This window comes from Cryptotermes secundus, unplaced genomic scaffold, assembly GCF_002891405.2.
Source record: "Cryptotermes secundus unplaced genomic scaffold, Csec_1.0 scaffold612, whole genome shotgun sequence".
Classification (NCBI taxonomy): Eukaryota; Metazoa; Arthropoda; class Insecta; order Blattodea; family Kalotermitidae; genus Cryptotermes; species Cryptotermes secundus.
This window is the reverse complement of record NW_019729902.1, coordinates 983227-1008624: the sequence shown is the minus strand read 5'-3', so window position 1 is coordinate 1008624 and position 25398 is coordinate 983227. Positions and strand designations below refer to the sequence as shown.

At 40.4% G+C, this 25398-nt stretch overlaps 1 protein-coding gene across 3 annotated transcripts in view; it reads right to left on the bottom strand.

The window, feature by feature from the left end:
• LOC111865770 (sodium/potassium/calcium exchanger Nckx30C) overlaps nt 1-24138 on the bottom strand; it is a 267900-nt gene extending 243762 nt beyond the window's left edge. For all 3 annotated transcript variants that reach the window (XM_033751953.1, XM_023854038.2, XM_023854039.2), the window contains exon 1: nt 23347-24138. In XM_033751953.1, the coding sequence (XP_033607844.1) occupies nt 23347-24081 (735 nt within the window). In that variant the 5' untranslated portion in view covers nt 24082-24138. The remainder of the gene's footprint in view (nt 1-23346) is intronic.
• Between the last annotated feature and the right edge of the window lie 1260 nt (nt 24139-25398).

Below are 25398 nucleotides of genomic sequence, written 5' to 3'. Positions count from 1 at the left end.
TGACAATATTCTTACTTCTCTGAAGATTCCTTGGAAACCTCCAGCATTTCACATGTTTCTGTGGGCCAATCAGGGAACCTAAACCCTCCCCTTTAGACACGTAGATGGCAGCGTATTACCTTGAGCGGCATTGAAATCAGAAAAGAACCTATCACCGAGCATTTAACTTCGCGGTGAACATTAAAAGTTAGAAACTTTATATTAATATGAACGAGGGTTTACATTTTGGAACTCAAATTATCCTGCTGCTGGTTAAGGTAATGAGAGTTAAACCAACGCTGAAATTCATGAGAGAATTCCACAAGAATTTGGGGTTTGTTTCCTTTAATAATATCAGGTGCTTTCATCATTACGCGTTTTTGCACAAAATGAAGAGGGCGCAGGTGCCGTAAGTCAAATTATATTCATCTCTGGTACTACTGAATACCGTACTTTTTATTACATTTGGTAAGTATGAGTTTTCAAGTGAACTTATTTTTGGCTCGCTCTAGAAGAAGCTCAAATAGAATTTTATAGAATTTCTCCAAACCAGTCTTCATACCAAGCCGTGTAGGTCTGTGCTTTTCACGGCGGTGACTATGAGGATCACTGTCTCCTGGAAAGTGACGCCGTTGCCGTTTAACCTTGTAGATCGATTAAAATATTTCGAAGAATCTGCTGCCTCCGACTTCAGGATAGCGACGTAAGTCAAATACTGAATATCTATGGGAATACAGAGAAAATTCGCAGAAAATTTCCAGGACAACTGGCAAGAGGAGTACTGCTTTATCGTGACAATGCCAGACCCCATACAGCCCGGGCTTGGTTCCTACTGACTTCCATTTGTCTGGTCGGCTAAAAACCACCCTAGTGGCAAAAGTTTCGCTGATGACGAAGAGGTTGAAACAGAGACACAGAAATAACGGAGACGACGGTCAGAAGACTTGTATTCTGCGTGTTTCGACGCATTGGTAAAGCGATGGGACAAGTGTATCAATGTGTAATTTTTTTCAGGTTCTAATATCACATGGTTTACGTTTTATATCCATTTGTGTTCTATTTACTGACTCTCTCTCTCTCTTAGTATCGAATGACGAACATTAATGGATCATGATCTGAGAAACAACGTAGGAGGAAGTGGTCGTGAAAGGTTTTAACCTTGAATAGGTGAGAAAAATAAGAGAGCCCGAATTCAGGATAGCAGCTCTGTGGACTGAAGTTTGAAGTCTTGAACTACAGAGTATCAAACATTCATGGTAACCAGAGAGTAAGATACATGTGAAAAAGACAGACAGTGCAAGAATGCTGACAGCAGAATGCTGGCAGTCCATTCATAATTAACTTTTCTCTTCCCTCGCCCATCACTTGCCACTAATGTCTGCAGTGTTCTTTACTTATGCTGCTCCACATCTTCAGTAGCTCTACCGTTATGTACTTGATAGGAAACTTTCTTGTTAGACGTTTTATTGCGTTAATATTAGCTCAAAGGCCACTCGCTAGAGCAGTGCCACAAAAACGCAACGTAGATTTACTCTCGTGCGAGCCGTTTATGAATATGGGAATAAACATAATATGTCATATTGCAATTCACTCGCTGATTAACACAACCAATAAGAAGAGAATCTTTAATGTAATCCAGAAATCAGTTACGGGTCATCTAGTGATCATGTCATCACAGAAGAGCGAAGTAGATCATTTAGAATATTATAACAATGAAAGGAACTTCGTGGACCATGCAGATTAAAAAATCTCTGTGGCCTCTAGTCCGCAAGCGAACTATACCGACCGATCGACCGCCACTTATCGGCGAAGTTAGTTCCAACTTTAGAGGATAGAGGATGTCGCGTGGTCAGCCAACGAATCCCTACGGTCGTTAATTTCGGTTTTCTAGACCGGAACCGCTATTTCCTTGAAATAGCTCCTCAATTATCCTCACGAGGCTGAGTGGACCCCGTTCCATGCAGGTTACATTACATTATTAAGACAGTAAAGTGGAGAGAGGCTAGAGTCGGCCAGACATTTAACTGAGATAAAGAATGCACACAGAACATTGGTTCGGAAACCCCTTCACTTAAGATCACTCTCAATAACGAGATTTAAATGGATGGATAATTATTAACATAGATCTTAGAGGATACAAATTAAATGCAGTTGGGGGAATATCATCTCCATTAAGAGTTTGTTTCAATGGCGTTGTTTAATTCTCTGCTAAATTAATGACACTTCTTCGATTGCACAGATTGTGTGCCGTGCAATGTCAGGAGAAGGGTGTCGGTCTGAGTCTTGAGTCTTTTGTTACGACTGACGGTAGGTCGGCCAGTCTGCCATCTGGGGCTTACGACCAGATTTTGTATTACTGTCAGACGGTTACAAGACAGTTACAGTAGGCCTACAGTATGAGGAAGGAAGATAGGTGGAAATAGCTCACGGTCTTATCTATTGACAGGTTTGGTCACTACTTCATCTGTCGGTCGGTCACCTTAACACACAGCCAGTAACTTAACCATCAGATGAAACGGATGTATTATCCAGATTTCGCAGTCCTCAACATGTTCCTTCAAGTCTGTTTTACTTCGCTGCAATAACGTGAAGCACATCCCGTACTTCACACTGATTTTGTTGACTTGCGTGAGATCCAAACTACAGAGGCGTGGCATAACAGGCTTCCCCACGTTTTAACATGGATGTAGTCGATTGCCCTTTTTATTGATTGTGTTTATAAAAGTGTTGCCAGATTCATAATACCAGAGGTCGGCAAACTTCTCTGTAACATGCAGCCTGGTACGATATTATGATAAACTTGCCTAGCTCTAACATGATTTCTAACATTTAATTGCTTATATACGACCGTTAACACAACAAGTAATGTGGTAATATCTGCAATAAAGACAATAGGTGTTGGTATATATCTTACGTGTTTAATATAAATGTAATTGTGCTACATGTTTCGACCATATAATTAGGTGATGATTAGGCACTTATGAACATTACTCAAGTGATTAAAATATTGGTTATAATAAGGATTCGTATTCTTGCAACTGATGGCTGCGTTATAACCAATATTTTAATCACTTGAGTTNTATGACGACTCTATATGCCCGTTCTTGTTTTAGTTGGTATGTGTGGTAGATTACGAAATCTGTAATCTGAGAACCGGTAAAAGCAGACTGCATTTACCGGTTCTCACGGTCTCTTCGCTTGCAGATTTCTGATATTTTTCTTCTACCCTGAAGATGGAGGCGATACGTTCCTCCGAAACGTCGGTTAACACCACATATACACGGTGCCAAATCCCAGAAGACTGCTTTCTTCATTACCATAAACAAATAATTATTATATACACAACAGGATGCAGTGTATAAAGTTTATGATTTATAACAATTTCTTACAGTTTTGGAGAATACCTGTTTATCAAAACAACTATCATTCAAGTAGAGTGGTACACATTTTCCACCAGAAGGAAGTTACTCCGTCCACAAAATACTAATATCTTTCGGTATGCATTACATACACTTCTTTAAAAACAAGAACAAGCTAATGCAACATACGGTGATAAGGGCCAAACTACTTGGATAATTTAATACAAAATTGGAACTTATAACTTTAGAAACCCTTCGTATGGAGATAACCGAACACCAAGCTAGGGTGTACAGTGCCAAGTAGATAAGATCAAAATGCGTGTAGAGTGTCAGGAACCCCATAATGAAGAAAACTGAACCCCGAGATGGGATTTAGGATGAGGAACTCCCAACTGCGAAGATAATTGAATATCAAAACGGTATGCATAGCGACATGTCAAGGTGGGAAGTACAAGGTCTGGATTGACTGTTAAGACAATTGACTACTGCGATATATGAAGAAATCAGAATATAAAAGAGTTTACTCAAATTTATCTAGTACTCATTCTGAAGAAAGAAGGAACATTTGTAAATAAATAAATATACTCTACTACTGATTCAGTAACAGCAACCCACTTAACTGAAGGCTTAAATATTACTCGACAAATACAATAAACCATTAGATAAACTGCTTTCCTGCGCAAACAGTGTGAGGTTAATGCAGAATATGTTGGTACTGTGGCCTGCTGATATTTCTTGCAGATTCCGTTTAAAACACAGAACAAGTAAAAGAAAAAATGCGACGCCCAAACATATTGTTGGACAGATATTTAACCACAAGTAAAGACACAAAATTCGTGAGGAAGCAAAACATCTACAAAGCAGAAATTCAAACAGCATCCTCACATGTGGGTTTTCGCTTTAAAGCCTTCCTTCCACACGCCAGCCAAGTTCCCAAATACACAATTTAGTGTTATATTTTTGTTAAGATATCTTGATCGGACAAAACTTCACTTACTTATAAGTTTCAGACATTACCTTAAAGTGTCGAACGGTCGCTATGTTGGTATTTTTCAACTTTAAGTTGTTGGAAACTAATTTTATTTAAATTATCCCATCCCATGAAGCTTAGTTACAATGTTCACTGAAATCAAATCAGGAAACGAAGAGTCATGACTATCTAACTACCTAACTTCGTGGAACTGAGGCTTGCTTGAGAAGCCTCCAGCTGTGCAGCTATTGAATAACTTCCCACCATTTCATGGTACTCGAATATACATTGTCATATATTCAGAATTTCAATAAACGACATTAATTTTTCTTCAGTATATGGAAAAGAATACAATTCTTGTACTGTGAGCATAAAGATGTTTCACTCGTGACGTTAAAACACCACCTAAGAAACTTGTTCACAAGAACCTGCCAGTAGACCATATTCAGGAAGAGCTGACCCCGAGCGACAGCCTCACACCATAGCTCTCTGAGTTCCATTTTAGTATTATCCTTGCATCTACATCCACGCCTCCAAAGAAGTGTTTATCTTTCAGTTGTGTGTCAACTCATTTCCTCATGCTTCCACATACGCGGTCCACCTCACCTCCAAAGATGCACTATTTATAATCCTACCTAAAGTTATAAGAACCTGAGGTTCTCACAGCGGTGGTTATGACGCCGTGTAGACCGTTCTGAAACGCCTGTTGACTTGCAAAGGAAAACGCGACGCCATATCCCAGAAGGCAGTACTCTTCACTGCTTCAATTTCTAAAACTTTAACATTCACACAAGAAGATGGAAAAGATAAAATAATTTCTACCCCAAATTAAACTAAAGAATTGCCGTGAAAATCTCCTTACGAGAGATGTTCCACGCCGAAAAGGCCAGTGTTAGATTGTAAAGGGCTATGACGATGGGGGATAACGCACAGGATTACTGGGTTTTTTGGACTTTTCCCATCGTCCGGGATTCTAGGAAATAGAAAACACGAAGTTTCGGAACCTGGATGTGTTTCCGTCTTCAGGTGAGGAAGGAAGACACATACTCAGCTGGGCCATTGATTAAGATTAGCTCTTCCTAAGGGCTCCAGCTGAGTAGGTGTCTTCCTTCCTCACCTGAACACGGAAACAAATCCAGTTTCCGAAACGTCGTGTTTTCTATTTCCTAGAATTCCGGAAGATGGAAAAAGCCCAAAAACCCAGTAATCCTGTGAGGCCAGTGTTGGTCTGTCCTATTAATTACGATAGTAACTTAAGTTCTTCCAAACTCCTCGCGGATGCTTCTCAGTTTTCAGGCGCCTTGTCGCATCCCATGAGATGTATACAGCAGCTAACTGCGCATGCTTCGTGAGGCCCTGGCCTTGCCGCATCAGTTAATTTAATTGATTATTAATCATTATTTAACGTCGCTGTTAGTAACTGAGACCATATAGCGTCAGATGATTGCAAAGTACTTGGGAAGAAGAAATCCTGAACTATTTTAATATACCAACACTTTTTTCCCTGGACTGACTGAGAAAACTCACGAGGAACCTCAGAATAATTGCCGCCTTGGCCGTGATTTGAACTGCGGACCTACCGAATACAATTCAGAAGCATTATCATCCGAGCCAGCTTGCTCAGTGGTCACTTCAGCACTGGAAGATACAACATGTACTTATACACCTGCACTGTTGGACAGAGAAATGCATATTCTTGCATCGTGAAACTCAGAGTCACTTAAACTGGGGATTTTCAGGGATTGCTCCCTTCGCAGTCTGAAACTTACGACTCTGAAGGCGGTGAACAACATTACAAAACAACATTACACTTTGTCATCGTCCTTAATGAAGTTGTTTACGAGTCCGACAGACAATCAGAATACCCTCGCAAGAAGGAAGCCAATCATAAATTCCGAAAGACAACAGCACAAAATACAAGACAAGAAGAAAATATATGGGACAGAGGGGAACAAGAATTCTGTACTCTTATATTGAAAGATCATACCGAACCTTCAATCACGATATATATCTATATATAATCTATGGTGTATAAAGTACTTATAAGATCAGTGCTATCTTATGCCTCTGAGACCTGGCCACTGTCAAGATCGGATGAAAGACTGTTAAGTATATTTGAAAGGAGGATCTTGAGAAATAGCTTTGGACCAATGGAAGAAAATGGAATATGGAGGAAGAGGTATAACCATGAGCTATACAAACTATTTAATGAACCAAACATTATTGGATTTATAAAGGTGAAAAGGCTTGAATGGGCTGGACACATAATACGTGCCAGCGAGAATAGAACCATCAAGAAAATGCTTAACACCAAACCAGAAGGAAATAGGAGAGTGGGAAGAACAAGATTCAGATGGGAAGAATGTGTGTGCGGCAGGACATAAGAATTTTGGGTATAAAGAACTGGAGGAATGCAGCATCGAATGGAAAAGAATGGCGAGCAATCCTGAGGAAGTCCAGGGCTCACAAAGGGCTGTCGTGCCAGGGATGATGATGATGATGATGATGATAATCTACGTGTATAAACCCATCTATACTTGCTTACTTACTTACTTATGGAGCTGAGCCCTTCTTGGGGAGAAGCCAAATCTGCAGCTACTCAAGAATTTCCCAGCATTTTATGGAACCCGAAGGTTCATTACCGTGTTCACAAGGGCCCTCCACTGGTCTGTATCCTGAGCCAGATCAATCTAATCCGTATCATCCCATCTTATCTCTCTAAGATCAATTTTAATATTGTTCACCCACCTACGTCTTGGTCTTCCCAGTGGTATCTTTCCTTCTGCCTTTCCCACCAATAACCTACATGCATTCCTCTTCTCCCACATTCATGCTACATGCCCTGCCCACCTCATCCTCCTTGACTTGATCATTCTAATTATACTTGGAGAAGAGTACACGTTATGAAGCTCCTCATTGTGCAGCTTTCTCCAACCTCCTGTCACTTCATCACTCTTCGGTCCAAATATTCTCCTCAGCACCCTGTTCTCAAACACCCTCAGTCTATGTTCCTCCCTTAATGTCAGAGACCAGGTTTCACGCCCATACAAAACCATAGGCAAAATTATAATTTTGTACATTCTAATTTAAAATGACCTTTCAGATCGTATGTTACACGTCATATTACCATTGCATATGGCTCGTCACCTTCATGTGGTTATTCACACAGCCTCTGCTATTGATCTTTACAACGTGTTATTACATCCGGTTTTACTTATGAACTGCACAGCGAATTCAATACAGAAGCCTTACATCCCTCTTACTGCCCTATTGATAAGCTATTCCTCTTCGAAGAAGAAGTTTATTAAGAAAGCTAATAATAAAAATTGAATTATTAGTAATTGGAAGTTAAAATATTGGAATTAGGCCATTCAGATAAAGAGGGCATTAAGAGTTTTTATACAATTAGAACTCATGAGCTATAATTCCGTTATCATTTTTCATTGTGAGATATTTAATATTCTGTAAATACTTCTTTAGAGTAATGCATGTCAGTTTGGCCCACTTAAGAACATTCACCACAGGGACAGAAATATTTTGAAAATAGAAGTCAGCAACTAGTGGAAGACTACATTAGCATGTATGCTCGAATATTCCACAAGCATTTCTGGTTTTCAGTTGTCTTGACATTAAGTTGGTGTAGATAAAGATGTATTTTTCTCCAAGCTCGCAAACTGTGCACATATCACATTTGATATAGTTAAGAAAAGCTAAAGAGCAATACACCATTAATCTGTATACACAATGAAATCAGTTGTCTTTTGATTTCGTTAAATATGTGTCTATTTCTTGCGGATTTTTTTTCAGTGATCTATAAGCTATACAATATATGAACCTGTATTCTTTATCATACGATGACTGTTTTACAAACTTTATAGCCTTTCCTCCAGAGTCTATTTCACGGGAAACAAATATTTATACCAGGTAATAAACAGTTCCTATATTCTGTTTCCTTCGCTATTTCCTTGTAAACCCTCCAATACCTTAATTCTAACCTTCCTCAGCGGCCTCCGTAGTCTAGGGGTAACGTTCCCACCTCATGACTCAAGGTACGCGGGTTCAAACCCGGCGGAGGTCGTGGAATTGTTAAGGGCGGAAAAATTCAGGGAACAAGTCCTCCGGGAGGGACTTTAAGCCGTGGGTCCCATGTCGTAGCTTTACGGCACGTAAAAGAACCTCGTGTCTCTAGGAGACCTCTGAGCAAAATTAGGCAAAGTTTCCCGCCCAAGTAGTTTCCAATGCCTCCGGTAGGTGGGGAAGCATCGGGAACCACTGCCAGCTTCGCTGGCTAAACGGGGCTGATAGCGAGCACCAGTACCGGCAGGGTATTGCGACTGGTAGACTATCAAAGGGGGACGTACAATAGACTTAGTCGCGGTGCATCGAGAAACCCCTTCCAATAATAATAATAATAATAATAATAATAATAATAATAATAAACCTTCATCAAATTGAGCATCCATTTTCGCAAACAAGCTCTGTCGATCAAATTGTTGCAGTAAATATTACGTTTATGTGAACAAGAAATGCCACTCCCAAATTTAATTTAGCCAAATGTTGAGTTTTTTATTTTAAGTTTTTAATGTTCTGAATTCGTTAATAACCTGCGCAGCTGAGCCGATTAGAATTCAATTCTTTGATAAATTTGATACATATAAAAATTACTTAACAGCTATTTGTTTTACGGAAAGCAGTGCTGCACTAAGATACAGACTTGTTGGCCAAGGAGGTCCAAAAAGGTTACATATTTCTGTGTGTGTGTGAATTCTAAATAAGTGTTTACCTCGGAACCCATTCAAAGAGAAAGTCGCTGATATGAACACTAAGAGACAGAACAATGTCTAGATATGCTACCACATTTTCGTAAGACATTTTGTATTATTTTCTTCGCTTCATAAATAACTCCTAATAATGTACACATTAATTACATATGTTTCAAATATTTTGAAAGATGAATCCTTTCAACGCCGACTTTACAAAAGACCATTCAGAATCCTTGGCTCAAAACCAAATTTTGGTTCTTATATTCAAAACAACGGAGAAGTGGGATCCCTGAATCAGTAAGAAAAGGATACCCAGAGAGATGGAAAGACAAAAAAAGAAGAAAAAAGCTATTTTCAAGAGAGGTAAGTTGAAACACTTGCTTTAAATCTAGTATAATTCGCGATAGTATCGTGACTTTCCATCAGAATAGGTAAGCAAGCTTTGTGAGTCCACTGTGTAAGTCGCTAATATCGTGCATTCGCCTTACAGGAAGAAAATATATTACCCCATTTTTCTCTTTTCTGAGATTTGTATTCCCCAAGAGGTTCTTTATCCTTGTAGGGTCCTGTGACACGTAGCATGACGATCACAAATACGATAAGAGTGTCCTCTGTTGGTACGTGCTGATGACTTTGTGACACGAGTGTGCAATATGATTCATAGGTTAGGACAAGCCAACGCGATGGAGCGCACTGTGACTAGTATTGTAACTAACCCCTTATCTCCCACCGAGATGTATATCGTATCTCACTGACATGCGCGTTACAAGGAAATATAAAAACAAATGTAAATGCATTACACACTATTGAATTAACTATATTACCTTGGAAACGAACTACAAAATCTATTATTGTTCGATAGACTATTGTTGGTGGCTGATTGTACAGGCTAGGATATTTACGTTTTACGTAATAATTGCTGCTTATTTCATGTACGTCTGAGGCATCATAACCTCCTACTATCCTGAAATAAATGTCTCGAAAATGTTATGTATAATTTTTAAACAAGAATCAAGTGAATTACATGTAATGACACTGTAATACGAGTGGTTTACATTATTTTGTTAAAAACAAAACATGGTTTTTAAAAAGATAAACATTCTTGAAGGCCTGATACTAATTCCATGGAGGAGAACACTTCTTGAAAAGCCAACAAAAGCTCAGATTGTCGTGAAGTCACTTGCCTCTTCTATAACCCTTCATCTTACCACACAATTTCAGGGAACTACATTCCCAAATCAGAAATTCATATGATGGCAATGTTGTTATTATATATGTTAGGAAATTTAAAATTACAAATGTGCAATGATATTCTGAATAAGTCTGGTGAAAATTCGACAGCTGGTTTTGAGGTTAAGTTAAGCAGTTAGCAAGCAGGACTCTACTGAAGATGAAGACATGTTCTTCCAAAATGTCGGTTGACGTTCAACGGATGTTATATCCCAGAATAAAGAACTCTTACAGAAAAAGTTATTGTCTCTCTCTGCCTATGCAACAAGCACAGTTCGGTACAGTACAAAACAACACAGGATGAACAGCTATTGGGATTGATAGTGCAGTAAGTTGTCTCTGCTCTTATCTAATTAACTACTATGCCATGAAGAAGTATAGGGGAGTGGATATATAGATCCACATTTTCTTGACCTCAACACTAGCTGGAGCTGAGTGGTTAGCTTCACACCCTGGATTTACCCCCGAGGAAAGGGCCCCCGGTACCCATTGGATAGGAGGTTGGGTGGGTTCTAGAGCCGGTCTGGACGACATGGAGAAATGAAATTTCTTGACCCTGCCGGGACTCGAACTCCGATCCCTTGATCATCCAGCCCGTAACCAGCCGCTATAGCGACTGCGCTATACCAGCTCCAATTGATAGTTCAGTACAATGGAAAATAGTAACACGTCAGAGAGTGTTACCTCTCCCTGGGCCAAATTTTTCAGGCTTTGAATCTGAAAATGGAAGGAAATCAGAAGTAATACAGACCTTCCTTCCTAGATCCTCTGTTCAGTGAGAATTCATGGGAAGCGGAAGAGGCGGCCTTCCCACAGATTTACGGTATACTTGTACAGTCCTTGTCTAATTAGGACAAGCTGCTTCTCGCGCAATGTTAGTGCACCAATTGCACGTCTACGATAGAAGTTATTTGAAATTGCTATGAAATTTACGTTGAAGAGTCTTCGTAACTGATGTGGTTATTTAACGTCGCTATTTCAGTTGAGGTCGTTATCGATACACCAACTTGCTCGGACGCACCGAAGATGAAAATGTAAACACAGGCCTATTTTTTTATTGCTAGTGGAGTGGGACTAAGTCCCTTGTACTGCGGCCACTTCTGGCCTATTGTACCAGCCCCAGATGATAGGTCAGGGTGATTGTGGAGCAATTGGTGGAATGAAGATTGGTAGGGGAAACCGAAGCACTCGGAGAAAACCTGCCCCAGCCCCAATTTTTCCACCAAAAATCCCACTTGACCAGACCCAGGATCGAACCCGGGCCTCCGCGGTGGGAAGCCAGCGACTAATCGTTTGAGCTATGCCGCGGCCCAACTATAGGCCTATGTTTAGGACTGAACACAAAACTGCACAGATATGGAACAATTTTACTTCATACCATTAATTACCCCAAACTTATTACATATGAAAGTCAATCATTCATTAATAATCTCCGTTACAGGAGTTCTAGCAACATGGTGGAGCAGGGGATGCTGGTTCTTTATTTTCTTTTTGCCATAGTGAGAATATTAAAATTATATTTGCTTCGGTTTATTGGCATTTATCTGGAACATACGCCTAACTGAAGAAACATATTCGCATTGTCCTACATACAATACCGAAGTACGGAAGAAGTACATAACTGAAATTACTCGTTAAAATTTTGCATCCCACAGGCTTAAATTCTGTACCTACACTACTGAGAATAGTAACAGATATGTTGTAACACAACCACAAAAATTTCATAAGTTAAAAACATCAAGATCTTTCCAGAAATTACAACTTTATTTTCTCCTAAAATAACTACTTCAATTAAAACTGCATACTTTCAAAGTGTCATAATCCTGTAAACGTATAGGACTGCGCTGAATGGCGTTAAGGTTCATGCCACCTCATAAATTCGCACGGTCACCTTATTCTTGTTTTTTATGACAGAAATGTAAAATGTGGTGAACATCAAAGATCTAAAACCGTATAAAGTCCATACGAAGTATCATGAAAGCCTGTATTGTTATTTAAGGAAAAATATACAACATCTACTCTTCGTAATGTGTTGTAATGTAGGCGTCATGTCTGAATAGAACAAAAACGGAAAGCTGTAGGGCATAAGGAAACATTTTCCACGTGGGTATTTTGATTAGATTATTGGCCCTTAAATTAATTTGCTGCAGCTCAATATCTATACCGGCGAAGCTAATTACACTACAAGTGCCATAATATGAAGATCATAAACAGAATTTCTTAATGTCATTAAATATTTACTACGTCGAAACTTTTTCCAAATGTCAGTGTACGTGTTTCTAGATGGATCACTCTGTTGCATGTTCAGCCATTTTGAGAAAGCTAACAGAATTAGTGCCGGATTGGCAGGACGACCATGGCCTCAATCCGGACTTTTTCAATCACGACAAATTTCTGGAGTGGTTGTATGTTAGTATGAGACCAGCTGAGCTATGATTTTCACCTTTGAATGTAGAAGGTTCTACAGTCAGTTGTTACGCTGGTAGGACCAGTACTTCCGTCTGACAAAAGAAATATGAATCCGCCGTTAGATTCTGCAGGTGGCAAAATTCTCACTCGATTAATAACTGCTGAAGACGTCGGAACACATTATTAATCAAAGAGTAAACCAATATTTGTAACCATAATATTCTGTATTGTGAGAAGAGTAATCTGTTTTGATAACATGTATATGGTGGGATCTGTTTATAAAATGTAATAGAAGATTTCGATCTATGGCATAGAGCATTCATGTGTTGTAATATTATCTATTTCCGTATTATTGGTTTGCATAATTGCAATTTGAATTTGTACCCATAAAAAATGACAGTGTTGCTTAAACTGACAGTTCAATACAAATTTCAAAGAATGGCATTTGCTGAATGGGCTCAAAATAATGAGGTATCATTCAGCAATGTTTGGTTTTCTGAGGAGGCGCACTTCCAATTGGATGGAGAGGTTAATAAGCAAAATGTATGATTTTGGGTGCCAGAGAATCCAAATGTGATTCATGAGAAAATGCATCATGTACCGAGAATTACAGTGTGGGTCACCATCTCAAGTCATGGGCTCCTAGGGCCAATTATCTTTGAAGGGACAATGAACAGTGAGTGCTACAGGTCTGCCGTTACAGACTCAGTGGTTTATGCAGGTTGGAGTCATGCCACACAACTGAATGTTGTCTTGCACTTTCTGCATGACGCTTTCAACTCGCGCGTCAACTGAAACCAATTTCCTGATCGTTTCGCATGTGGACAGAACTGGCCCCCGAATGGTCCTGATTTAAACCTATGTGACTATCTTATTTGAGGATTTCTTAAACAAAAGTTTTTTTTTTGGAAAGTCCGAAAATAATAGTGGAATTGAGAGCACTATTCATTGAAGCCTGCAACGAGATAACTGAGGACATGTCCCGTTGAGTAATCAGCATCACAGTTCATGTTGAAGCAGTTGCCAGACGTAATGGTGGTCATACTGAACACATGATTCACAGAGGATAAATCTCCATGCAATGGTCTTTCTTCTTATGTGTTAGTTTCTAGTATTGTAATTGAAATAGAGATTTTATTAATAAATCGAGTATTGGATCATTTCATACGCCGCCCTGTAGAATTCCTCATGAGACAAGGGCAGGCGAATATTTTCGTACTTCTATGAAAAAGGAAGTTTTGTATTTAAATTATAGCGAAGGTAATGATGCTTTTAATTAATATGGCATTGCTAGAAATTACAATAAGAAACTAAAAGAAAATTTTAAAACATTCCTGCCTGTGTTCTAAGAACAGATGGACTTGAATCACAAGAGAATACAGTCAGAAAATAATCCATTTATAGTTCCCCTACACTGAGGGTAAGTTCCCAGCTTCCTTACTTGCTAGTTTAGGAAAACAAACGTCTTACACAGAGTAATGCACAAGAACATATTTGCAAAACATAATGCAAGACATTAGTCCGGAAAAAATACATTTTGCATTAATGTAAGTTTGTCTTGGATACAGATGAAGCTACGAGTTCAAAATATTAGTAGTGACTTGCTCAATCAACTCTGAAATAAAGAAAACGTATCTGAAAACCTGGGTTTATCATCGGATGAGAAAAATTGCGTAAGCAATACTTCTCAGTTATTGTCATTCGAGGTATAGCAGAATATTTTGAGGGGTAAGAACGTTGAAAAATAAAAAAGAATAGATACCCAGACGAAGTTCCATAGAACTATGAAGGTGAAGATCAGTTTATATGGCTGCGAAACATGGATCATGACATCCAGGGGCAAAAGTAGATTGCAGGCTGCAGAGATGTGATTCTTGAGATCAGTGATTGGATTAACAAGACTAGGTAAGTTTAGAAATGATTATCTTAGGAATAAACTACACGTAGAAAGTTTACGACTGTTAGCAAACACAGAGAGAACTAGTGGAAACACGTACAACGCATGATTGAAAATAAAATTCCCATACAAATCATGGACTTGCAACTTCCCGTGGGGGGGGGGGGGGTAAGCAGCTGAGCACTCCACCTACTAAGCGAGAAATGTGCAAATTTTCTTTTTCAAAGCCTGAGTGACATTTCACGCGTTTTGCTGGGCTGGAAAAAGAGGTCAAATTATGTAAAACTGTGAAACAATTACTCGTATTTTTAAGTGTCTCAAGAAATGGATACCTCTCAAACTGTATTATTTATATGGTATACTCAAGAAATTACTGTGACATTAATGCTGTTTTAACCGCTGACAAATTGCCCTATACTCGGTGTAAATTTCATGCTGCAACGCGCAAAACTGCAGGCAAATGCCCATCTAACATCGATAATTTTAAATGTCATTTGTCCACATCAGATAACATCATTTTTTCGAAGTCTCCGAAGTTTCTGTATTTGAAATCAAATAACATTCCAGAAAAGTCTGTACACTTCACAAAGTGGAACTTCCTTTTTAGTTCTTTAGCACTCTGTCGTCCAATCAGTACGAGCTGAAGATTATCTGCAGTCCTTTCAACATCAAAGGACAAACGACAACTCAGCAAATCAGTTTAGTGTTTTACCTCCTTTAAATCTGTAAATCGTCTACAGAATTCTTCATACAGCTTGCTAAAAACGTACTGCACACTTCGCCGGTACTACAGTTCACATTTGTTCTTCGCAGAGTGGTAAATTTTCTTCCATTCCTTTGAGAACGGCGGCACTTTTGTTTCGAAAACCTGTTCTGCTGTTTATACGTAATGCATAAGGCATTTTCCTTGAGGAATAAAATTTTGGTTATATACGAGTTGCCAAATATCAGTCCAATTTTCGTCTCTTATTTGTGAGATATCAGATCTTTAGCTTGCGCTTCCAAGACCATTAGTATTTCATCTTGTTAGCCCACACACTCGCAAGAACTTCACCGCAACGAAGTCATTGAACATTTCAGTTTTATTATTTGTGTTCCTTGCTTCTCTAGATGACTAAAACATAACCAGCATCGACAAAGACGTTTTCAAGCGGCCGCTTCATAGCTCAAGCGGTTAGTTGCTGGCTTCCCACCGCGGTGGTCCGGGTTCGATCCCGGGTTTAATCAAGTGGGATTTGTGGTGGACAAAGTGGCGCTGGGGCAGGTTTTCTCCGAGTACTTCGGTTTCCCTGCCAATCTTCATTCCACCAATTGCTCCACAATCAACCTGACCTATCATCTGGGGCTGTTACAATAGGCCAGAAGTGGCCGCAGTATAAGGGACTTGAATGTATGAGGGGTAGGCCTTCTCGGCCCTTTCACCGCGACCTCAGTGGTCTATTGTGCTTAGTCCCACCCAACTAGCAATAAAAAAAAAAGACGTTTTCAAAGAAACTCGAATTTCGTGTTTGGGCCCCTATTGAAAGTGCCGCATCTTCTCTTCCTGAACATATCACCTAGTAAGTTTTATTTTGGGCAATCTTCTCCATGAATTACAGAAATTTAATGAAAAGAGTTTGCGCCGTTTTCGAGAAAATCGAAATTATATGTTAAAACTTCGTCTAAGTGTTTAGGCGTTAGCGAAGGTCTCTCTCGCGCACGCACACATGCACGCGCACACACATACACAGCGTATTTTCCAAAACCAACATTTTCATATTCAGGTGGGCATGGAAGTGTCTGTAATTTCGAGATGTATTTTTTCACCATCGCAGTACTTTTCCATGTACTGTGCACCGTGTTTTCGCACTGCTGCTGAAAACTGTAAATTCTACAATATGTTGGTATAAATGTTTTCACCATTACAATACGTTCTCTTATACACTACGTATATGGCAAAATCACAAAATACAGGTGAGTGATTATAGATTTCTAAATACTGTATTTCGGTAAGTAGCCCAACTCAACAAATTTAAGTTCCATATGTCTGTATTTGATTCAATATTGTTATTTACTTGAAACATTGCGTATTCATAGTAAAAAGCAACTTCTAAGAGGGTATGTGTTTGCGGCTACAAGTGATGATGATGCATGTGCAGTATGATTGTTAAAAGTCTAAATTAGCTATTGCTGTGAAATGTTTTCTTATCATTACGTTGCATTCTAAATGTGTTACCCAGCCATTGCGAAGAGCTGTGACGACTAAACTACTACATAAAGCAAATACAGTGGAAGCCTCTTATTGTGATCACTCCGGGGCACGACTTAATTGATGGCAATAACCGATTGATAACAATAGTCCATGAAAAGAGAATGCAGCTTTACGGTGTTGTTTGTGTATGTAGAGCGGCAATGTGTACTTAAAATGTGGAGATGGACAGAAATAGAACATTAAAATAAAGCAATGTAAGATGCTTCGAGTTGACTGTCCACGATTTCTTCGAGAAGTTATCAATAAGAAAAAATGTTTCTCGAAATCCATAGACAGCATTAAAATACATAAAGAAAAGGTAGAAATCAATAATTATAAACTTTCCTTTGAAGTTGATGGACTATTGTCTTCTCTTAGGAGGTCATTAATAAGCCGTTCATATCCACGTCGGAGCTCAAGAACAAACCGGGATGTTATGCAATCACTTCAATTGCGCATGCGTCATGGCCACGGTAAGGCAAAAAGGCGATAACAAAAACCGAAGTGCTGATTATAATAAACGTCTATTTCCGTGTTAGTGTACGTCTAATTGGGGCTTAATATAGGTGATGCTACGGCTTTACACGAATGTTAGCATATCCGTGATTACAACAGGCGGCTTCCACTGTATATTGATCTAATTACAAGTGAAGTGATGTGTGAAAGCACTGTGCCTGTTTCCTTCAGGAGAGAACGATAGTCATTACCTTCCTGTAATCACAATCAAATCGCTATGTAACGGGACGTTTAATTTGCAACAGTCTTACTTCTCACATTGCCAGCCTACAAAGTTATCAGCATGAACCAAATGTCCATCTTAAAAACGTCCTTCCCTCAGACAAGACCCTTAACTGAAACCTTAGGTAGGCCGCACACCGGCATGCGTCAAGACATGTAACAGTCAAGACACGATGTCTGCGACAAGACGCAAAGAAAGGAGCACAGTTGAAAAGAATGAGATTATGAAAACCGTAGCACACCGGTCTGAGTCATGATGCTGATGTCAGCTTCATTCTGACGAATCAAGAATGAAGCAAGACTGCGTCTTTTGTCTCATGTCTTGATGCTTGTCTTGACACAGTTTGTTGTGCTGCCTGCCCTTAAACGGCTCCATAATTGAAACACGTGTTATTTGTGGAAATGTTACGTCAATTTCCCCAGGATTGCGTCATACTGTTTTGTTGTTTATAGGCAAGAAAACGTTTTGATCTAGCGAAACAATATTTTGTTCAAAATTAATCGTTATCCTTAACTAGAGACGACTCAGGGACGCAAAAAAAATGTTATAAAAGTACTGTAACTCAAAATGCCACAACAACAATATACGTCCCCCAATTGTTTCCACTGCGGCCTCTTCCTTAGGGACCTCGTCATGCCCTGTCTCACACACACTATTTTTTTCTGAATTTGCCTCTACCAGGCAAGTCTTAGTTTCGTTTTCCATTGTCTCCTGGCCGGTCTCTATCCTGCACTCCGTCCTCTCTGGATAGGCCTCCGTCGCTTCTGGGTCGGCCTTCATATTTTCTAATCAGGCCTCCATTGCTTCTCGGCAGTCCTTATTCCCTTTTCGCAAGACATTCGTATTGGCTTCTACATTGGCTGTTATCTGTTCCATCATGGCTATAAGCTATGCCATCCTTTGTTCCTTCTTTTTTGTAATATGGCGGTATAAGGAGTCAATGCAGTTTCCAATCCGATAACTTCTGACATCAGATGTCATGTGATATGTATGTGACTATAGATGGAGTTTGGATTGATGAATGAATTTATTGACCACTCATACACGCCACTCGGAACTACAAGCAATTACAGCATCACCGCTAATCTCCACAATTCACAAATCGCCACAGCCTTTTCCAGCCTTCTGTGTCTTCACCAGCCGTTCCCTGGCAATGGCTTTAAACAGTGGAGATTCTTCAGCCTCTTATGGAGAACTCTCTGAATTGACTTTGTCCGTTGCTTGTAACACCTCGGCACGGACCACGGAGAAACACCCCGTTTCGAAAAGTAACTCTATTGTTGCGTGAGAATTCGTTGCCTCGAGAACGTGTTTACAGAGCCGTTGCCCAGAAGCAGTCGTTTTTACAGAGTCATCGCTTAGCAACGGGTTTATACGCCAAAATATTTTTTTCAAATACGGGTAGTAAATATGAATTATAAACAGTACATGATATTCTGTTACGTTGTTCTACAACTTTCTCTGTATCTTCAAAATGCCTGTAATTCCACACCGCGTGTACAGTAAGGTGTTAAGAGTAAAGTCCGAAGTCTGCAGTAAAACGACTTAAAGAAAACTTTTATATATATCAAGTTTTGTAACGGTGAGTGAAAGCTCTGAAACTATGCAATTTCGTGTTATCATACACACTGTTTTACCGTAGGCTATGTAGGCCACGAACGAGCGAATAGTCTTTCGTTTCTATGTGCCGTGTCGGTTCTCTGAGCATTGATAATATTTTGATGCGGTTGTATGAAATATACTTAATATTTATCATGAAGTCTGACTCGGTTTGTAGAGGTATGAAATGTCTCTTTCCTTTTCAAAATATACCCGAAGAATATTATATTTAAGCATCCTGTTGCACTCTATACGATAAATGATACAAACTCCGTCCTAAGTGCAAACAATATATATTTATATGTCTTTGATCTTGTTCTNTACCAGACACATATCAACGATGTAGATGTTGATAATACGAAGAATGTGACATTGTGTTTTTAAATGTTAAGTTTTAGACTGGGTTCAGTGTGGCAGCAACGTTAAGAGTATACACCTGATGATGGCCGATAGAGGCCGAAACATGTAGTGTAGAAAGAACAAGATCAAAGACATATAAATATATATTGTTTGCACTTAGGACGGAGTTTGTATCATTTATCATACCCGAAGAAAATGTCCCTACAGACCGAGTCAGGAGAACAGCGCCGGGACCTCTAATCTGTAACCATCAGACGACCCCAAATCGACACTTGGCATGTTTATGTAGATAACATGGCGTATTCGGCAACAAAAATAATACGATCGCTTGTGATTTATATGTATGCCTGATGTCATTAGTCACCTGGACAACAGAATCTACTAGGAAACAAACTCAAGTGGGAATTGCATCTTCGCGCAGGCCCTGTGTACGTGTAGAATGGGGATCTACACTTATTTTACTTTGTCAGGCAAGACTGTTGAGATCTTCTGCACTGATATGGCCGACATCACTGTTTCCTGAGCATACAATTGCTTCATTGATGCATGGGTAGTATCATTTACAGATGTGCGCTTTCTTGCCATTTCCGCAATTAGTGAATAACGTCCAGAAGTCGTTGGTGAGTTGCAACAATGTTATAGCCTCAACACGTATCAATCACATCGCCCTTTATAATAGCAAGTCCCAGAGGCTTACTGTTCCTGCTCAGTAATCACGTTATATATTTTACTTGTATGTCTTCCAAAAAGGAATGGTTGTCAGGTTGTCCACAGTCCACCTGTATTAATATTTTCACTTTACCATTCACTTAAAAGAACCATTTTCTAATATTCCTTATTAATACGTTTTACCCTTTTTCTAAAGTTATATATATAGTCTTCCGCTAATTTTGTTCTTGGGCGGGCCCCAGGTCCTGCCTGGACGATTTGGAGAAGACAAAATTCTTGACCCTACCGGAACTCGAACTCCGACCCCTCTGTCGTCTAGCCCGTAGCCAGTCGCTAAGTTGAGGGAGAGCCATTAAAACAATAAGGAAATATGATTATTCAATGCTCTGTGACAATGGCTTTTTTTTACTTCGCTAGTGGAGCCCAGCTGGGTCCACTCGGCACGACGGCCACTGATTGGCCTATTGTAGCCTGCCCCGGGTGATTATGATGATGGAGAATTTGGTGGAATGAAGACTGGCAGGAGAAACCGAAGTACTCGGAGGAAACCCACCCCAGTGCCACTTTGTCCACCACAAATCCCACTTGACCAGACCCCGGGATCGAACCCGGGCCGCCGCGGTGGGAAGCCAGCGACTAACCGCTTAAGCTATGGCGTGGCCCGGATTCGATCCCGGGTCTGATCAAGTGGGATTTATGGTGGACAAAGTGGCGCCCACCCCAAGATCAGTAAAAAAATACCGCTTGAGCTATGGCGCGGCCGTGACAATGGCTTATTTATTGTACCAATATAATGTTTGACATATTTAGAAAGCATTATCTAACCTAAATTCTGTAAAGTTGGACCTACACTGCCGAACTTCACTACAGTAAGCAAACACGATACATTCCAGTCTGCAACAGGAAGCACGCTGGAATACATATCCTGTTTGCATCACTTGGGTTACTTAATCACTTTGAAGACGCTTCTGCGACAATTAATAATGATCGAAGACAAACATGGGCCAATTTATTTTTCTGTTTGTCAGTAAATAAATCAGATTCATTTTGCGATGCACATAAACCTCAGAAATATTGTAACCGCTATAAAATGATAAATTAAACTACAAGCTCAGCAAGAAAAACTTAAAAAAATTTTAATATTATCAATATTTTACATTCGTTTTACTTCTCCTTTCAGAGTAGTGTTTTGCATGCCGGTGGGTCGGATATACAACTTACTTACTTACTTACTTACTTACTTACTTACTCATGGAGCTGAGCCCTTCTTGAGGAGCCGCCAATTCTGCAGCTACTCAAGAATTTCCCAGCATTTTATGGAACCCGAAGGTTCCTCACCATGTTCACAAGGGCCCTCCATTGGTCCCTATCCCGAGCCAGATCCATCCAATCCTGTCTCTCTAAGATCCATTCTAATATTCTCCACCCACCTACGCCTTGGTCTTCCCTGTGGTCGCTTTCCTTCTGGCTTTCCCATCAATATCCTATACGCATTCCTCGTCTCCCCCATTCGTGCTACATGACCTGCCCACCTCATCCTCCTTGACTTGATCATTTTAATTATACTTGGAGAAGAATACAAATTATGAAGCTCCTCATTATGAAGTTTTTTCCAACCTCCCGTGACTTCATCTCTCTTTAGTCCAAATATTCTCCTCAACACCTTGTTCTCAAACACCCTCAGTCTATGTTCCTCCTGGATATACAACTACTTCCGTTTTATATCCCACAGAACAAACTCGGCAGAAACTCTTTCGTGTGATTTCTACACGTGCCTGAATTGTTACACATACAACTTGAAAATTTCACAGCAGCTAAATGCATGAAATCGTCTAAGGCGAAGGGCCACGTCTTTGTAGAATGAAACTCCAATAGTTCAGAGACTGCCTCTAAGTCCATCATCAGGGGCTGATGTGGAGTGACCGAGAATGACAGACAATATGGAGACTGGTTGTAGAGGAGGCCAAGGCTCACCCAGGGCTGTAGCGCCGGGTGGTAGGAAGGTAGGTAGGAATACATTATCCGTTCGTTCAGAAGAACCCTGTCCTCTTGGCCAAGACATCCGTGATGATGGAAGCAGAGATAAGCTCTATTACCCTGGAGTATTGCCACACAATGACGCGGTTTATGGTTAGAGAAATTTCATTGTAAATTCTTTCATGCTAGAAGAAATATTTAAACTAATTCTTTCCATATTAAATTACCCAAGTATCATATATAACAACCACAAAATTTACCCCCCCCCCTTTACTCCCATTCTCTATTAAATCGACGCGGTTCCTCTTCACGGACTGAATGGATCTGACAGCCATCAACACATGTCCTTGGCCATGGTGCCAGGTATTATAAATCAACGAAATTCATTGGGACTGACCGTAAATAGATCAGTCAGATCTCTGCACTGAGACAGGGGCTTATTAAGGAGGGAGAAGTGTGAATTACAGCGACGTATAAATTATAAAATTACTACAAGAGTACTGTAGCATCTGGTAATGAAACTATACCATGCTAACGCAAATGTTTTCATCAAAGAGTGAATAATGATCTAGGACTATGTAGTCAAATTGGGCCGCGCCATAGCTCAGGCGGTTAGTCGCTGGCATCCCACCCTGGTGGCCCAGGTCTGGTCATGTGGGATTTGTGATGGACAGAGTGGCACTGGGGTAGGTTTTCTCCAAGTACTTCGGTTTCCCTGCCAATCTTCATTCCACCCGTTGCTCCACAGTCACAATCATCTATCATCCGGGGCTACTATAATGGGTCAGTAGTGGCCGCAGTACCAAGTGGGCTCAGTCTCACCCCACCAAGAAGAATGTAGTCAAATTACGTAACACTGTGGCAGTAGTGACTAATTGAGGGCTCTTGTGAACACGACAATGGCCATCGAGTTCCATAAAAAGTGAGTCAATTTTTTGACTAGCTGAACAGTGCTAGCTTCTCCAGAAGCCCTCTGCTCGACAGTTTGTGGAACTCAGTAGGTGTCACCATTAGCCCTCCTTGTGAAGAAACTAAAATTTTCGTTAGCTGCATTTAATGTTGTATACGGTTAGCTGCGCCTGTTACGTTTAGTGCTGTCCCCATTAGACACCGACTGGGAGACCGGGTACCCTGGCCATAGATTGCATGCAGAGTCACTACTTACCGAGGGCATAAGCTGGTCCGTGCTGCGAACGCGGGTCACTCTATTCTTATACAAGTGCTTCTTGACGAATCGCTCTACTGTATGGTTCCACTTCATGAAGGAAACATAGGCCAGGTAGAAGCCGAACAGCACCAATGCCTCGTACCAGTAGATGTGGTTATCCCGGAAGAAAATAATAAGTGTGATGAGACTGGCGGAGTAGAAGGTACAATCACGAAACAGGGGCCACCAGGTGAGAGTGAGCACAGTCCTGCTGAAAATGGCGCACATTCCAATCACAAACAGAATGTTGAAGACGGCTGAGCCAACGATGGTGCCAATACCAACATCGTCGAAAGACACGAACACTCCAATGACGCTAGTGAAGAGTTCTGGTGCTGAACCACCAGCCGCCATGAAGGTGGCGCCAGCTACATCGTCCTGAATGGCCAGCTTTTCAATGATGACGTCCAGTGACGGAACAAAAAACTCGTCGCAGACAATTGCGAGGGCCACGAACATGTACACGACACCAAGGATATGGAGGACCACGGCTCCGTGACGTCTTTGTTCCATGGTGAACAGATCCTCAGGGAACAGAGGGTCCTTGGTAACATTTCCTCTGCTGCCAGTGAAGGTTTCGTTCGCTGCGTAATCGTCTTGTCCATCGTATAACTGCTGGTCATTTTGAAGGCTAGGTCTGCTGAGCGCGCAGAAAAGCAGACAGCCTGCCGCGAGCAGCCTTACACACTTCATGGCTTCTGAGGGAAGGTTATGTTACAGGATGGCTGCTAGCTCATGGCTTGCCCGGCGGTCGCCCGTCCGTGTCTGCAGGTCGATATGCAGGCGCGAGCGAGCTGAACTTCTGCGCACCCGACACGCGCACTGCACCACTCCGACAAACGCTCAGACACCCCGCGGAGAATTTTTGAAATTTTATGGCCTGGATTTTCTGGGACAGATCTGGATTTAGGTCTAGGATTTCACTAATCTGATTTACTTACCTGAACAATACTTACTTACACTTCTCAACTTTCGGGAAACTCGTTTCAGATCGCAAGAAATATGAGCCCAGTCGCTGCTTCTATCTTGATCAGCCTTATCTAAAAAGCTGTGGTATATTACAAATGTATTGCAATTATATGAGTTGATTAAGTGACAGATAAATAAGTATGACATAAATGAATCAGCCTGCAAACTACAGATATGTGTATTCGACAACATGAAAAATGGTCGCAGAAATTATAAATATGTTGGAAGAGGAGAAGATCTCGAAATAAAATGTGTTCATATAACCCACCCCCAAAGAAATGAATATATGAAGACTCAGTAACAATGGAGAGCCAAATTTTACTTCAGAACGGACTTAAATCGCGGGGAGGAAAAAGTAATTTAGTTACATACAAGAATACATATATACAGGAAGTTACATACAATTAAAATACAACTGATGTACATTTCTTTCTGCATATTCCATAATATTAACTATTTGACGCTTTAAATTGGTCTAAATAATGCTTAAAAATTTAATTCCTGCTTGACGGGGTATCCCCGACACTGGAAGTAACGTAACATTGGTATGATCTATTAAACTACGTAGCGTCGCATCCCACAAGAATTTAATCTGAACACTTCGTCTCTATAGCAGAAACCAGCCCGTTAATGTTGTTTTATGGGGGGTGGGAGATTCGGTTTATTCCAAGGAGCATGTGAAATCCATGAGCCCAATCTGTGGGTAGGATTCAGAGTTCTGTAATGTTACAGGTGATGGTGCCTTCTGTTCAGTACGGGTAACTTAAATCTGTTCAATTCGCATGCCTGTAACACTGCACTGACAAAAGTAAAATTATCTCACAATAACCTTTCTACACCTATACGCCTGGAGAGTTAGGAGTGGTCAACATTATTTCAATCAGGAAAATCAATTTTCTTTGCTGATAGGCGTTCAAAGAACCGAAGGTCACAGAGATTCAAACGTTAATAAATTCTGCATTCGCTGTCTCTGTCTCCAGAGTAGTAAACAACTTCCAGTTAACTGTATTAATTTATTGGCTGTTTGTCTTATATTTAATT